The sequence below is a fragment of the Saimiri boliviensis genome, chromosome 12, assembly GCF_048565385.1.
Source record: "Saimiri boliviensis isolate mSaiBol1 chromosome 12, mSaiBol1.pri, whole genome shotgun sequence".
In the NCBI taxonomy this organism is placed as follows: domain Eukaryota; kingdom Metazoa; phylum Chordata; class Mammalia; order Primates; family Cebidae; genus Saimiri; species Saimiri boliviensis.
Genome location: NC_133460.1, coordinates 34,476,619 through 34,492,314, shown reverse-complemented (window position 1 = coordinate 34,492,314; position 15,696 = coordinate 34,476,619). Strand labels below are relative to the sequence as shown.

The window sequence follows — 15,696 nt, the reverse complement described above, 5'->3', positions numbered from 1 at the left end:
AAGCGTGGGGGCGGGACCGAGCCCCTGTGCGTCATTTCCGGGAGGGCGCACGGTTCCGTTCTCAGAGGCTGTGGCGGCTGTCAGATTCCCTTCCTTGAGGCGGCACCTCTGCTTCCCCTCTTCTCCCGCTTTCCATGAGGTGCGGGGAGCAGCCTGGGTGTCCCCTTACTCTTACACGATAGAAATCAAGAAAGTTCCTTGAGGCGGGAGAACAGTCCCGTCAGGCGGCCCAGCGGCGTCCCCCGCACGCCGTGGCCCCCGCCTCTGTGAAGGTCGCGTGTGGCGCGGGCAGAGCGCCGAGTCCTGGCTCCACCTCCCACCTGCCGCTTGAGTTTGGGTGACTCCAACCCCAGGCTGGTGGGGAATGCAGCAAATAGAAAGCACAGGAGTCACCCGGCGCGTTTCGTGAAGCGGCGTGAGGGACCGAAAGACGCGTCGGAGCCAGTCCCTTCAGGAGCTGCTGGTCTTGCCGAGTGGCGGGAGGTAAGATCCTGGACAAATAAGCGTGGCTGGCCGGGCGCGTGGCTGACGCCGGGAATCCCCGCGCTGTGGGAGGCCAAGGCGGAAGGATTCCAGGAGTGGGAGACCAGCCTGTGCGATCGATATACGAGACTCCAAAAAAGGTGAGCCGGCGTGGTGGTGCTCGCCTGTAGGACCAGCTGCTTGGGAGGCGGAGGCTGGAGGATCGCTTGAGCCCAGGAATGGAGGCTCAGTGAGTTATGGTCGCGCCGCTGTAGTCCAGCGTATCCTTTAGAACGACACCTTGTCGCTCTACAAAGAAGTAAGAGTGGAGGCTGGATAACTGACAAATGGAATACCAGGGGAGTCCAATCTTTTGGCTTCCATGGGCCACACCTAAAATACATTAATACTCATGATAGCTGATGAGCTTTAAACAAATATCACGAGGCCGGGTGTGGTGGTTCACGCCTGTCATCCAAGCACTTTGGAGGCCAAGGCGGGCGGATCACCTGAGGTCGGGAGTTCAAGGCCAGCCTGACCCACATGGTGAAACCCTGTCTTAAAAAAAATAAAAAATAAAAATCGCAAAAGACAATCTCATAATGTTTGAAGAAAGTTTACAGAATTGGCGTTGGACTGCATTCAAAGCCTGGCCTCCTGGGCTGCATGTGGCCCTTGGGTCAGATAGGCTTGCCTTGCAATGTCTTCCTCCCCCGCCACCCGCCTCCCCAGAGGTAACCACCCTTTAAGGTGTCTCCTGGAACCTTCCAGAGATGTTCTAGGCATGTTTAGGAGATACTTCTTTCTCTTGCTGGATGGGTTTAATTAATGAATTTTTTTTTTTTTTTTTTTTTTAGGAGGGAATCTTGCTTTGATCCCCAGGCTGGAGTGCAGTCGCGTGATCTTGGCTCACTGCAACCTCTGCCCTTCGGGTTCAAGCAGTTCTCCTGCCTCAGCCTCCCGAGTAGCTGGAATTATAAGCATACACCACCACGTCCCGCTACTTTTTTTTTTTTTCCTTTTTGTGGAGAACAGGGTCTCACTATATTGCCCAGACAGGTCTCGAGCTCCTGGGCTCAATCTGTTCTCCCGCCTCTGCCCCTCTAAGAGCTGGGATTACAGGCGTGAGCCACTGTGCCCAGCCTTTTTTTTTTCCTTGACAGAGTTTCACTCTTGTTGCCCAGACTGGAGTGCAGTGGCATGATCTCAGTCCACCACAGCCTCCGCCTCTCAAGTTCAAGGATTCTCCTGCCTCAGCGTCAGCCTCAGCCTCAGGCATGCGCCACCGCACCCAGCTAATTTTGTGCTTTTAGTATAGATGGGGTTTCTCCATGTTGGTCAGGCTGGTCTCTAACTGAAGACCTGCGGTGATCTGCCCGCCTCAGACTCCCAAAGTGCGGGGATTACAGGCATGAGCCACCATGCCCGGCCTACTGTATCTTTTAGGTACAGGTGCCTACAGTATTAGTACAGTAACATGTTGTACAGATTTGTAGTCCAGGAGCAATAGGCTATATCACATAGAGTGGGTATGTAAGCAAGCCATACCATCTAGGCTTCTGTGAGTGCACTGATATTCCCACAACTATGAAGTCACCCAAAGACACATTTCTCAGGATGTATTCTCATCATTAAGCAACCCATGACTATATTTTGAGTTTGAAGTTCCAGTAGTACATCTGAGTGGATCTGGAATGTGGAAGAGAATATTCTTGAACGAAAAAGGATATTAGAAGTCATTTTCATGGAGGTGATGATTAAAACTTTGTAAATAGGTGAGATTGCAAAAAGAAGTCTAGAGGAAGAATAGAATTGTAAAGAAACCTTCAGTAACAAACTAAGAGAAAACAGAGAAGTAGTTGAAGATGTAAAAGAAAACCAATTTAGGCCGGGTGCGGTGGCTCATGCCTGTAATCCCAGCACTTTGGGAGGCCAAGGTGGGTGGATCACCTGAGGTCAGGAGTTCAAGACCAGCTTGGCCATAGTGGTGAAACCCCATCTTAAAAAAAAGAAAACCAATTTAGGAAGCTGAGGCAGTCAGCTTGCTTGAGCTCAGGAGTTCAAGACTGGTCTGGGAAACATAGTGAGTTCCAGTCTCTACAAAAAAATAGAAAAATTTAGATGGGTTTGATGGTGTGCGCCTGTATCCCAGCTACCCAAGATGTTGAAGCAGAAGGATCACTTGAGCCCAGGGCATTGAGGCTACAGTTAGTCGTAATTGTGCCACTGCACGCCAGCGTAGGTGACAAGAGTGAGACCTTGTCTCAAAAAAGAAGAATGAAAACCAAGAAGGTGCCAGGTTACAGAAGGCATGAAGGAGTGGAGATATCTGAAACTGTGTTAACACTGATAAACATTGAAGTTGAGAAGAATACATACTGATAAAAGACCATACTGTCAGCACCACAAGACAGGTTAAAAAAAAAATTTTTTTTTTTTTTTTTTTTTTTTTTTAGACGGAGTTTCACTCTTGTTACCCAGGCTGGAGTGCAATGGCGTGATCTCGGCTCACCGCAACCTCCGCCTCCTGGGTTCAGGCAATTCTCCTGCCTCAGCCTCCTGAGTAGCTGGGATTACAGGCACGAGCCACCATGCCCAGCTAATTTTTTGTATTTTTAGTAGAGATGGGGTTTCACCATGTTGACCGGGATGGTCTCGATCTCTTTACCTCATGATCCACCCGCCTCAGCCTCCCAAAGTGCTGGGACCACAGGCTTGAGCCACCGCGCCCGGCCAGGGTAAAAAAATTTAAAAATAAATAAATAGTCCAGGCACGGTGACTCACACCTGTAATCCCAGCACTTTGGGAGGCTGAGGAGGGAGGATTGCTTGAACCCAGGAGTTCCAGACTAGTCTGGACAACCTAGCAAAACCTCATTTCTACAAAAACCAAAATAATTTCAACATTCGAGTACCCAGGTCTCACTAATACCATGAATACTAATAAGTTTTTTCTCTTGTAAGGTACTAAGGTACCTCTCTTCAAACTGCTTGAAATTCTTTTTTGTAGGTACATAAAGTTTAATAAGGATTTGATAAATAATTCAACTAATTGCAAAGATTGTTAAACAGGTTGCTGAATGGTAAACATAAAGTTTAAGAAACTTCATACTTAATAATGGAACTCAGATTTTTAAATTTTATTCTGAGACAGAGTTTCACTCCTGTCGCCCAGGCTGGAGTGCCATGGCGTGATCTCAGCTCACCGAAACCTCCATCTCCTAGGTTCAAGTGATTCTCCTGCCTCAGCCTCCTGAGCAGCTGGGATTATAGGCATGTGGATTCTACCCAGCTTGGAACTCAGATTCTAGTTCAAAGTAAACATTTGTTGCAATCAACTAGTAACCCTAGGAAACTATTAGAAATCCTTTTTTATATAGTGCTGTCAGGTCAGAGTGGTTACAAATGGCAGCTAACAAAAGAAATGCCGCATAGTCAGTTAGTGATGTCTGGATTATCCAAAAGCAGTTTAATACTCAGCATATTCGTGGTACTGAAATCTGCTAATTAATGTTAACCTAAACATAATGGAATCAAGAGGTGACACAATATTGCTTAAATGTAGAATGTGACATTTTAAGGAAGGTAGGAAGAACATGGTATTTTGGGTCAGAGAGATCAGGCTGAATCCCAAATCCATGATGCACTAGTTGTTTAGTCTTGGACAAGGTGGCTAATCTCCCAAGCCTCAGTGTCTTCATCTGTTAAATGAAGCTGATTCCCTAGGATTTAAGAGAATATATCTTTACAGTGTGTTCATCTGTTAAATGAAGCTGGCTCCCAAGGATTTCAGAGAATATATCTTCACAACGTCTAGCATGTTCCTGATAATCACACAAGGTTAGTTGTCTTCTTTTTACTTTTGCTAAAAACAATGTCATCATTATTAGATGGATTGGAAAACAAATTGTGCATCTTAGGGCCCAAATGAGGGCAGGAGGCAGCTTACCTGCATTCAAGCGGAAAGAAATAGCCAATCAGTAAAGAAATTAATATTTGGGCCAGGCCTGGTGGCTAACACCTGTAATCCCAACACTTTGGGAGGCTGAGGCAGGTGGATTACAAGGTCAGGAGTTAAAGACCAGCTTGGCCAACATAGTAAAACCCCATCTCTACTAAAAATACAAAAAATTTAGCTGGGCATGGTGGTGCATGCCTGTAGTCTCAGCTACGTGGGAGGCTAAGGCAGAAGAATCACTTGAACCTGGGAGATGGAGGTTGTAGTGAGCTGAGATGCTGCCACTGCACTCCAGCTTTGAGACTTTGTCTCAAAGAAAAAAAAAAAAGAAATTAATATTTGATTCTGATTTGGGGGTTGGGGGTGGAGGGCTGGGGAAGAAAAAGAACAATGAGATTGCCAGAGAAAGAAATGTAAAGAGGTTTTCAGTAGAAAACCTATTAAGATTGCTATTTATTTTTAACTCTGTCCTCGTACAATCTATGTAGATAACACAAGCACACCATTTAGCTCCTAAGTATCATAGTGTGCACCAACCCTACTTAATACATGATTGACAAACATTCTTAATCCAGCCAACCTGTATTTACAGGAATTATATTCCCCAAGGAATAGACTATTAAGGCCACTCTTAAAAGTGATTTCTACATTTTAAAAAACAGATTAAATAACACAAGGTTAGTTCTCTTCTTCTGTTTGCTGAAAGAAATAGCATTAGTCTCTTTTTATCATTGACGATAACCAGCTGACCACTTGCAGGACTGTGTTCTTTTAATCACTACCAGTATATAGCTGGTAAATGTTATGACAACTCAAAATCTCAAAGTGCATCTTTATTCAAATTAGGAAAGTGTTTTTTTTTGTTGTTTTTTAAAAGATGGGGTTTCACCATGTTGGTCAGGCTGGTCTTGAACTCCCGACCTCAGGTGATCCACCCACCTTGACCTCCAAAGTGCTTGGATTACAAGGCGTAAGCCACCACGCCCAGCCTTTTTTTTTTTTTTTTTTTTTTGACATGGCGTCTTGCTCTGTCGCCCACGCTGGAGTGTAGTAGTGCGATCTCCACTCACTGCAACCTCCACATCCTTGGTTCAGGTGATTCTCCTGCCTCAGCCTCCCAAGTAGCTGGGATCACGGGCATGCACCACCATGCCCAGCTAATTTTTGTATTTTTAGTAGACATAGGGTTTCACCGTGCTAGCCAGGATGTTCTTGAACTCCTGACCTTGTGATTTGCCCACCTCAGCCTCCCAAAGTGCTGGGATTACATGCGTGAGCCACTGTGCCTGGCAGGGAAGTTTTACATAGCTACTATACTATAAAGTATTATGCTAGGTCATCAATAAGGGATCTATAAAAGGACTTATAGAAGTTATTCATGCACAGAATTGAATAAATAAAGCTACCAAAAAAGAAAAAGGATTTAGCCCTGAAGTTTAAAACAGTTATTTAGTAGAGGTGCAAGTTAGGTTAGTCAAAATATAAAATTAGCCGGACATAGTGACGCATGCCTGTCATCCCAGCTACTCCAGAGGCTGAGGGAGGAGAATCACTTGAACCTGGGAGGCGGAGGTTGCAGTGAGCCAAGATCGTGCCACTGCACTCCAGCGTGGCGATAGCAAGATTCAGTCTCAAAAAAAAAAAAAAAAAAAAAAAAAAAAAGGCCCCTCACAGGCCTCACAATCTTAAAGACCGTCTTTAAGATTGGAAGGGGAGATAAGAAGGAAGCTCATATTATTTCACCACCTGTTAGGATCACTACATCATTTATCTTTGGTAAGTCTTATAAAAGTAGATAAAGGAAGAAGTGGTGAGACTTTTCTCTCTGGTTTTACTTCCTTGTATTAGAAAAATTCGGAAGAAAGGTATTTGCATTGCAACTAACCTGTCGAAGAATACTAATTGGAAAGCAAAATCAAATCTCCCTTCAAGGATAGATCACTTAGAGAATATTCATAAAATGGAGTATTATTCATTTAAAAAAAATGAGCTGCTGATATGCACAACATAATCTCCAAAATGTTATGTGCCAGAGATGACAGAATTGCGATTCCATTTATGTAGAGTTCAAAAACAGACAAAACTATTATGATAGATGGCATAACAGCGAATGCCTTGGCAAGAGGGGATTTGTTGGAAAGTAGCACAAGAGAGCTTTCTAGGGCGATGGAAATGTTCTGTATGTTGATAGGAGTGTTTACACAGTATATACACTTGACAAACTCATTGTAAATTTAAGATCTGTGATTTTCATTTTATGCAAATTGTACCTTAATAAAAAAAATCCTCTCCTTTGTCATACAACGTCTGTTTCCTGGAACTTCTTTACAAATCCTAGTTACTCCTAAGAATCTAAATCTTTGAAGATTTCCTTTTTATTCTAAAACCTGATATATTTGCCAGGAATTAATAAAGATAGTAAAGATAGTGATGTCATCTGCTTTTAAGTAACTTCTGTAGATTACATATTTTCAGGGTACATGTGATCATTTGATAGATTCATATAATGTGTAGAGATCAAATCAGGGTTATTGGGATATCCATTGCCTATTTATCTCCATGCCGAAAATGTTCAAGTCATTTTCTTCTAATTATTTGGAAATGTGGAACTTGTGTATTTTATAAGCAAATACAAAGTAAAGTCCTTTGGGAGTACTGTGCCTACTTAAGTGGGATGAAATCCTCATTAAAAATTCTAACTACAAGATACAAAACAAGTTAAATGTGGGTTTTTTCCCCCATTATGCCCTCTGAATTATTTTTACCAGTTATTACCATTAGCTTGACTCTTGACTAACCTCAAACCAGAACAGAACTTTTAGTGAAAATGCTTTAAACATGCAAACTATTACTCTGTTTGTGTTTGGGGATGATCATCATTTGCACTGAAGGCAAATGTTAAGGGATCAAATGTGGGCAATGGGATGTTAAGAAAATGTGCAGCTAGTATTAAATGTGACCCAGTGCACATAGAGGAAATTTTTGGCTTTTTTTTTTTTTTTTTTAAGATGGAGTCTTGCCTCCGTCGTGCAGGCTGGAGTGAAGTGGCGTGATCTTGGCTCACTGCAATCTTTACCTCCCGAGTTCAAGCAATTCTTCCTCGGCTTTCTGAGTAGCTGGGATTACAGGCTTGCACCACCATGCCTGGCTAAATTTAGTATTTTTAGTAGAGATGGCATTTCTTCATGTTGACCAGGCTGGTCTCAAAACTCCTGACCTTGTGATCCATCTGCCTCAGCCTCCCAAAGTGCAACAATTGCAGGCATGAGCCACCGCACCCAGCGTGGCCTAATTTTTAACAGAAGGATCATATTCCAAATAATTCAAAAGTCTATTCATCAGCTAGAGGAATTTTGTTTACTTATTGTAGGCAGTCTCTCATTCCTAGGAGAAAACACAGGAAAATATTTCTTGCGAGTAATGTGGGTGCACAAAGCTTTCAGAAACAATTTGAAGGAAAGAGTCACAGTGACAAGAAGTTTCACTTAAAAAGACAGACAGCATCTCACTGTGTTGACCAGGCTAAAGTGCAGTGACAATTCACAGGCATTATCATAACCCACTGGCGCCTTGAACTCCTGGGTTCGGGTCATCTTCCCACCTCAGGAGTGGCTGGGACTACAGGTGTGTGCCACCACATCTGGCAAATTTTACTTTTAAGACCAACACATTGAATTAACTCTACAGAGGACAAATGCAATATAAGGAAACAAAAAAAGGATGTCAAAACTGTACATGACTTTTATGGTTCTTCATCAAAATGGCTATAAAGGTTTAAAAATTGTCACTAACGGGTAAATCAATCATTTTCCAGGATGTTTTTCACATGGCCAAAGAGGCTAAAGTTGTTTTTTAAGACTCTTTTTAAATTTGGAAAGCTTTAAAATTCTATTTTGTTGTTATTTGGTCTTTATTCTAGATTGAGATACCCAGTTCTTCACTACAGATTTACATCATCCAAGGTATTGATGATATTTTTCCGGGTTTATTTTTGAGGTGGGATGGAGTCTGGCTCTTGTTGCCCAAACTGGAGTGCAACAGCGTGATCTTGGTTCACTGCAACTTTCGCCTTCCGGGTTGAAGCAATTCTCCTGCCTAAGCTTTTTGTGTAGCTGGGATTGCAGGTATGCACCTCCATGGCCAGCTAATTTTTGTATTTTTAGTAGAGGCGGGGTTTCACTATGTTGGCCAGGTGGGTCTGGAACTCCTGACCTCAAGCGATCCACCCGCCTCAGCCTCTGAAAGTGCTGGGATTACAGGCATGAGCTACCACACCCAGCCTGAACCCCTACTTTAATAGCAAGCTTGGTCCCAAGTTTTAAGCTATGATTGGTTTAATAACAAATACCTAGAGGCTGACTGCCAAAACCTCAAAGTGATTTACCTCAAACAGTTCAGACAGGAACTTAGTGAGTACACAGGAATGAACTGCTGTCATTCAGGTAGCCACTGAATTAATTGATCATTAATTTCTTCTCGTCCTTGCACACTGAATAAAAAGGGCAGGCACTATTTGGTCTCTTGATCTTTATTAAAAATCCTGAATATAGACGTTCATAGTTCTGACAATAACGTTACCTCAACTCACGGTTGACAGAAAACCACATGCTGTAATCTAGTTATTATTCAGCATCTCTACCTTCCTATAGGGTTACTATTTTTGTTTCCTAAGGTGGTTGTATACATTATACTGTTGTATACATTATACAAAAGACTTGTATACCATATGCAAGCAGACGACATGCCTGTGAATCCCTTATGTGACAGAGCTTGTTACAGCCATCCAACAAACCTGTTGGCAGATGGTTCCAATACCTGATACAAAAATAAAAGGATTGTACAGAAAAGGGCATGACTGGCTTGTAACGACACAGGTAGTTACAAAGAAACGACATATCCTTCAAAAGGAAAGATGACAACTTTTATTGTTATCACAAAAGCAAATTTGACTTGTCACTTGAGTAATTGCAAGAGCAGACTAAGGGCTTAATCCTCACACAGGCACCAAGTCAGGCACAGTAGGTAGCTACAAATAGTAAGAAAAAGATTTCTTTCCTACCTAGAGCACTCTTCCATGCTTTGGAATTAGGCTAAAAAAACTCAGCAAACCTAATCAGTTCCCTTTATTCCTGTTTTTTAAAAAAATGTGATCTAGGTATTAACCTGCTGTCTAGCGAAAACTAGTTACTAAATCCTGGCCTGAGAGATACCCACATTTCCTTTAGAATAAACAGAACAAGTAAGTGTACATTTGAGAGCCCAATGTGTGAGTCCTTAAAAGGTAGACCTTGCAGGAGGCTCGGACCTCAAGTTTCACCTAATGCATGTGGAGGAAATGGCGGTGAGAACAATCACCTGAGGAGTGCAAGAGCTCCAACTCCAGCACACACACTCTTCCCCAGGCAGCAGGAAAAGGAGGTAGCAAGGACTTGGGCTGACATTTGAAGCACTAAGCTAACATGTGCCTGGCAGAGGGGAGCCTCAGGAAGCACAAAACATCATTCCACCTGTGCTATCCACAAACCTGAGGTTTCCACGTAGTTTTAAAGGGCACAGTGGCAAATATGATAAGGCAGAAAACCATTTCAAGGATCATCACTTAAGGAATCCTGTTGTTTTCTGCCTAATCATACATAGTGCCAATCTGCTTTTCCCTTATACTGGAGAACATAAAAGTTTTAATCTCTACTCCCACACCTTCAGGCCCTTACAATAATCCTTAGTAAACAAGTCATCTAGCGTTATTGTTTCAAGGAAGCATAGGATCAGAGGTATGTGAGAAGTGTATTTATTGAAGGGAAGATGCAGTAAGTTCTAGGATATTGAAAAGTTAAGAACATCCTAGAGCCAAAAACCATCAAAGGTTGAACCAAATCTACCCAAACTGAATTCTGACAGTAAACTGGGTCAAATACAATCCACAGCTTTACTAACGGAAAATAAAAACACTTCCTATTCCATTTACTATGAAATCTAATCTAACCAACTGACTGCTAATTTTAAAACTAGTTAAGTCTTTTGTGCATACGCATACGTGATTATACTTACTTAACAAGTTGCTGCCGTGGCAAGATCTCTAAAGAAACAAGATCATGAATATATTAGATGGCATCTGCTAGAATCACTGAAAAAGTCAGCTGGCAGAAATAAAAGCCTTATTATTTGGAGATAGATCATCATCCTCTAAGTCCGCTGGTTGCTCTCTACCTTACATATGTTTGTGAGAGGATTAATGGCACAGTTTGTTCTGATACGGTAGGCCAACAATGAATTTAACATTTAACCATCCTAAAATCAGAGCTACAATGCTATAAGCAGATTCTTCACAAAGAGTTTTAAAGTTGAAAGTTGCCTAATGTTAACAGCTGTAATAAAACTGCGTGTTTTCCCCTCTACTACCTTAAATCTCTACCCAAAGCAATGAAGCTATCTTCCATGAAGTAGCGGTCCAGGAGGAAGTCCATGCCACTAAGGAAAGGCATTAGAGTGCTGTCATGTGTAATAGTCATCAAAGATCACGGAGTAATTACAGTCATTACTAGTGTTCCTGAAGATCGCCAGGGGAGTTTAGCTGGTTTTTTTTCCCAGAGTTCATCTTGGGAGCAGTTTTCGACCATTGGTTCAACTTTTTTCTTGGGTTACAAAACCATCTGGCTCCAAGTCTGACCCAAAATATTCGCAGTGCTTGAGCTGAGCAGATGCCGGCAACTATTCAACTACATCGCAGTTCAAAGTCCGATGTTGTGAGAGCAGTAACCAGCAAATATGAGTTACCTCTTGTTACAGTGAACAACCTGCACTGCTGAAGTTTAGGAATTTTTGACAGTCAGCTATCACATATTTCAAAGATTTTCAACTCCAAACAAAAAAAATACATGGGCTTAATTATTCAGTAACACTTTACTATTTGTCACTTAATCTCAAGACAATACACATTCAGTCCAACTCTTCTGGTTTCATTTTACATAGCTTTTCACTGGATAAGTTACTTTTGCAAATTAACAACAAGAAATGAGTGCTGTACTTCCCCCTCTCCCACAGTAAGAAACAAGGGTTTAATATGGCAATTACTTAGATATTTATTTCAGTATTTCTTAAATTCAGTTTATTAATTTAAAAAAACTAAATAATCTAGCATGAAAGTTATATAAAGAACATCATTAATGTAAAAAGATGCAAAAAAATTTAGTAGAGCTACGTTAGAGAAAAAAATGCTTAGGTAATACCGTAAATATGCAGCCAACTACCCTGTTTTGCACTGTCGACCATATAAACATGTTTGCATTTGCAGAAGACAGAAGAGGAATTTCTGTTGCTCTATGAAGGTCCAATGTCTTCACATACTGCCAAGTTCAACTTAGACTTTTTATTTCCGTATCCAAATGAATAGCCAGTGTAACCAGGAGTTTAAAATGCATCAACTTTAAAAAGATGAGAATACTTTTCAAAGCCCCTAGAACTTACGTTGCTGGTTAATTTTAGCATTGAAATTTCTTTTGAATAATCTAATCTTACAAATGTGCAAGAATCCAGCAGAATTTTTATAGTTACATTTATATTTGTATTACCTGTTACTTTTTAGAGGTAGGCCCTTCACAGTTTATATCCAAGTTACTTAAGAGTCTTGGCAACATGTAAATAATATTCTAACAGTGTAAATGTTTTAGTAGCAAACATAACTGATTTTTAAAAAATGTATTCAATTTAGAAAGAGAACTCTTATCTCTGGAAGTGATTTCAGTGGTTCTTGAACTTTTGAATATTTGTTAAAACTCAAGCAATTGCTACTGTTTGTTTTTAATACCATGGAATACAAAAAGAACTATTATGTTTTGATTAAAGCTCCTATATTTTCCAGAAAAATAAAAGCCCAGAGATTTGCAGACATAATAAAATTTATTTAAATTTCATGCAATTAAATAGCCATAATTATAGTTTTAAGAAGCTGTAGGACAGTAACTTTGTCCATAAGACATAACCCAGGCGTCCCCAAACTCTACAGCCCGCGGGCCGCATGAGGCCCCCTGAGGCCATTTATTCGCCCCCCGCCACACTGCAGGAAGGGCACCTCTTTCATTGGTGGTCAGTGAGAGGAGCACAGTATGTGGCGGCCCTCCAACGGTCTGAGGGACAGTGAACTGGCCCCCTGTGTAAAAAGTTTGGGGACGCCTGACATAACCTCATCCATGAAATGAATGGGAATTTTGTAGTTAAGAAAACACTAGGCCAGGTGCAGTGCCTCAGACCTATCATCCCAGCACTTTGAGAAGCCCAGGCAAGCAGATCACTTGAGATCAGGACTTGAGACCAGCCTGGCGAGTATGGTGAAATCTTGTCTCAACTAAAAATACAGAAATTAGCTGGGCGTGGTGGCAGGCTTCTGTAATCCCAGCTACTCAAGAGGCTAAGGTAGGAGAATTGCTTAACCATGAAGCAGAGGTTGCAGTGAGCCATGATCGCACTACTGCACTCCAGCCTGGGCAACAGAGTGAACCTCTGCCTCAAAAAAAACCAACCAAACAACAACAACAAAAACCTATTAGAGTAAGTTTTATGTTTTGTGACCAGAAATGCAGTTTGTCTAGGCTTTTCTTTTCTGAGGAGCAAAATTACAGGGAAGGGATTTGTTATTAAATATACAATTACAAAGTATCATATTTAGAGATAAATCACAATCTAAAAGAGGCCATCTTTGACAAATGGCAACACTCAACATCAAGGGGGTTTCTGTTAAACCCAAACTGCCTCCATTTCTCATTCTCATGAAAAATTTCTCTCTTATGATAATCATAGCAGAAAGTCATTCAGTCTAAAACCACCACAGTGGTGCATTATGGTTCATCAAAAACATGGTTAGCAAATATCAGCTCTACACTTAAGAAAACTCAATTTCAAATAATTGAGATAAAACTTACACTGTGCTTGATTCTTCTTATCGCTTATAATTGTAGTCTGTGCAAATTCTGATGATTCTAAATATGTTCATTTAGTTGCTGGATTGAGATTTAGTTTTAATCAGCAAGGATCATCCAACCTTTAAAGTTACTGATACATAGAGTAAACTGGGTAATTTGTAGAACTGGCACTTGCAACTGATAGGGTTTTCAAACTAGAGGCATGCAGCTCTTATAAATACTAAAAGAATAATTTCTGCCAGGTCTCAAACATGCTTTATTTGTTGTAAATTCCACTAATCTAATGAGTTAATGGAATTTTCTCTAGGGGTACAATTTCATTAAGCTTTACTTATAAAACCTACAGTATGCTGTTCTTCTATTTTAAAACAACTTACTGTGTTTAAGAAATCATGTTACAATATAAATTGGCAAAAAAACAAACAAACAAAAAAAAAACAAACCAAAAACCCTAAAAGACCTAGTAAAGCAGTATCACAGTTGGATAAAGGGATTTAACTGCATGTATGCATTAACCATCAAAAGAAGGGGTCTAACTAATCCTTTCCTTTAATACAAACGTGAACACTGTGAATGCCTCATTTAAAGTAGTGGGTAAGGAAAGAGTTTAGAAAAGTCCAAGTAATAAAATGTATTCAATTACTTGGGAAAGTTAAAAAGCTAATGCAACAATGTTACATCCAGATAAAAAACACTATTCAAAAGCAATTCAAATACCGAAAAGGATTTCAAATTGAATATTTTATTAACATGGTAGTTGTCTTTGTAACATGTGCACACACACTCGCACACTCAGAATGATCTGCCTGGGGAAAAAATACTAAATATGCCTAAGGGGAAAATGAAAAATAAAAAAATTCTTGTAGGTTTTCATTATTGTAGGCAATTATGTCCACATCACTTACAAAGCTATTGCCAAATCTGTCCAAGGAAGCAGAGTTTGAAGGGGGAGCTAGGGGTGAGAATCTTGGGAAAAATTCAACAGTGGCATAGCAGAGCTCTCAATATGAGAAAGCTGATATAATGTGGACTTTTGCTGTGAATTTTCTCTTTGCAAAATATGGGGAGAGGTTTATCAATGGGCAGAAAATAAGAGAAGGCGGTGTGAAGTAGGCTTTTGTTGTCAATTTTCCTCACAGTATTGTGCAGGATCATCAAGAAAATGCTTAGTCTTTCTCTGGAACCAGTTTCAGAACTTTTCCAATTGCAATTGTCTTACCTAGAAATGAAATTTTTAAAAAAATCTTTCAATAGTGAATAGCAAGTGTACGTAAGATATTAAAGCTTATTATTTTAAATCACAAAAATATTTTTTACAATGTAAATTACTAATTAACTAGCTTTACTGCCAAATCCAAGATACTTCTATTTAGGTAGTCTTAATAAATGGGTCTTAGCCTGGTCTGGTGGCTGACACCTGTAATCCAAGCACTTTGGGAGGCTGAGGTGGGCAGATCATCTGAGGTTGGAAGTTCAAGACTAGCCCGACCAACATGGAGAAACCCCTGCCTCTACTAAAAATACAAAATTAGCCGGGTGTGGTGGCGCATGCGGTGAGCCAAGATTGTACCACTGCAATCCAGCCTGGGCGATAAGAGCGAAATTATGTCTTAAAAAAAAAAAAAAAAAGTGGGTCTTATTTGAGGGAGCTGGTAAAGAGATGGTTCCCTGTATTAAAAACCTATCTTTCCCCACCCCCACCCCGAGATGTAATCTTGCTTTGTAACCCAGCTGAAGTGCAGTGTCGTGGTCTCAACTCACTGCAACCTCAGCCTCCTGGGTTCAGGCCATTCTTCTGCCTCATCCTCCGAATAGCTGGGATTACAGGCACCCACCACCGTACCCAGCTAATTTTTGTATTTTTAGTAGAGATGGGGTTTCACCATGTTGGCCAGGCTGGTCTAGAACTCCTGACCTCAAGTGATCTGCTTGCCTTGGCCTCCCAAAGTGTTGGTATTACAGGCATAAGCCACTGCGCATGGCCCTCTTTTTTTAAAAAAAAAAAAGAAGACGGAGTCTCACTCTGTAACCTAGGCTGGAGTGCAGTGGTGCAATTTTGGCTGACTGCAACCTCCTCCTTCCATGTTCAAGTGATTCTCCTGCCTCAGCCTCCATAGTAGCTGGGATTACAGGCGGCTGCTACCACGCTTGGGTAATTTTTGTATTTTTAGTAGAGGTGGGGTTTCAACATATTGGCCAGGCTGGTCTTGAACTCTTGGCCTCAGGTGATCCACCTGCCTCGGCCCCTTGAAAGTGCTAGGATTATAGGCCTGAGCCACCATGCCAGGCCAAAAACCTCTTTGGATTTAAAACAAAGGGGGGGGGGGAATATCTGTATTTTTGGAATATCCACACAATGGA

General features: G+C 41.2%; 2 protein-coding genes across 6 annotated transcripts in view; one reads left to right on the top strand and one right to left on the bottom strand.

Annotated features, from left to right (window-relative positions):
• Window positions 1-36: 36 nt before the first annotated feature.
• Window positions 37-15,696, top strand: part of TNFRSF17 (TNF receptor superfamily member 17) — a 141,419-nt gene continuing 125,759 nt past the window's right edge. For 2 of the 4 annotated variants that reach the window (XM_074382217.1, XM_074382218.1), the window contains exon 1: window positions 1,308-4,302. The gene's annotated coding sequence lies outside the window, so the exon portion shown is untranslated. Of the gene's footprint in view, window positions 484-1,307; window positions 4,303-8,339; window positions 8,383-15,696 lie in introns of those variants that run through there. The other 2 variants (XM_074382219.1, XM_074382220.1) reach the window with 2 other exon arrangements.
• Window positions 9,097-15,696, bottom strand: part of GSPT1 (G1 to S phase transition 1) — a 44,290-nt gene continuing 37,690 nt past the window's right edge. For both annotated transcript variants that reach the window (XM_039477829.2, XM_039477828.2), the window contains exon 15: window positions 9,097-14,554. In XM_039477829.2, the coding sequence (XP_039333763.1) occupies window positions 14,502-14,554 (53 nt within the window). In that variant the 3' untranslated portion in view covers window positions 9,097-14,501. The remainder of the gene's footprint in view (window positions 14,555-15,696) is intronic.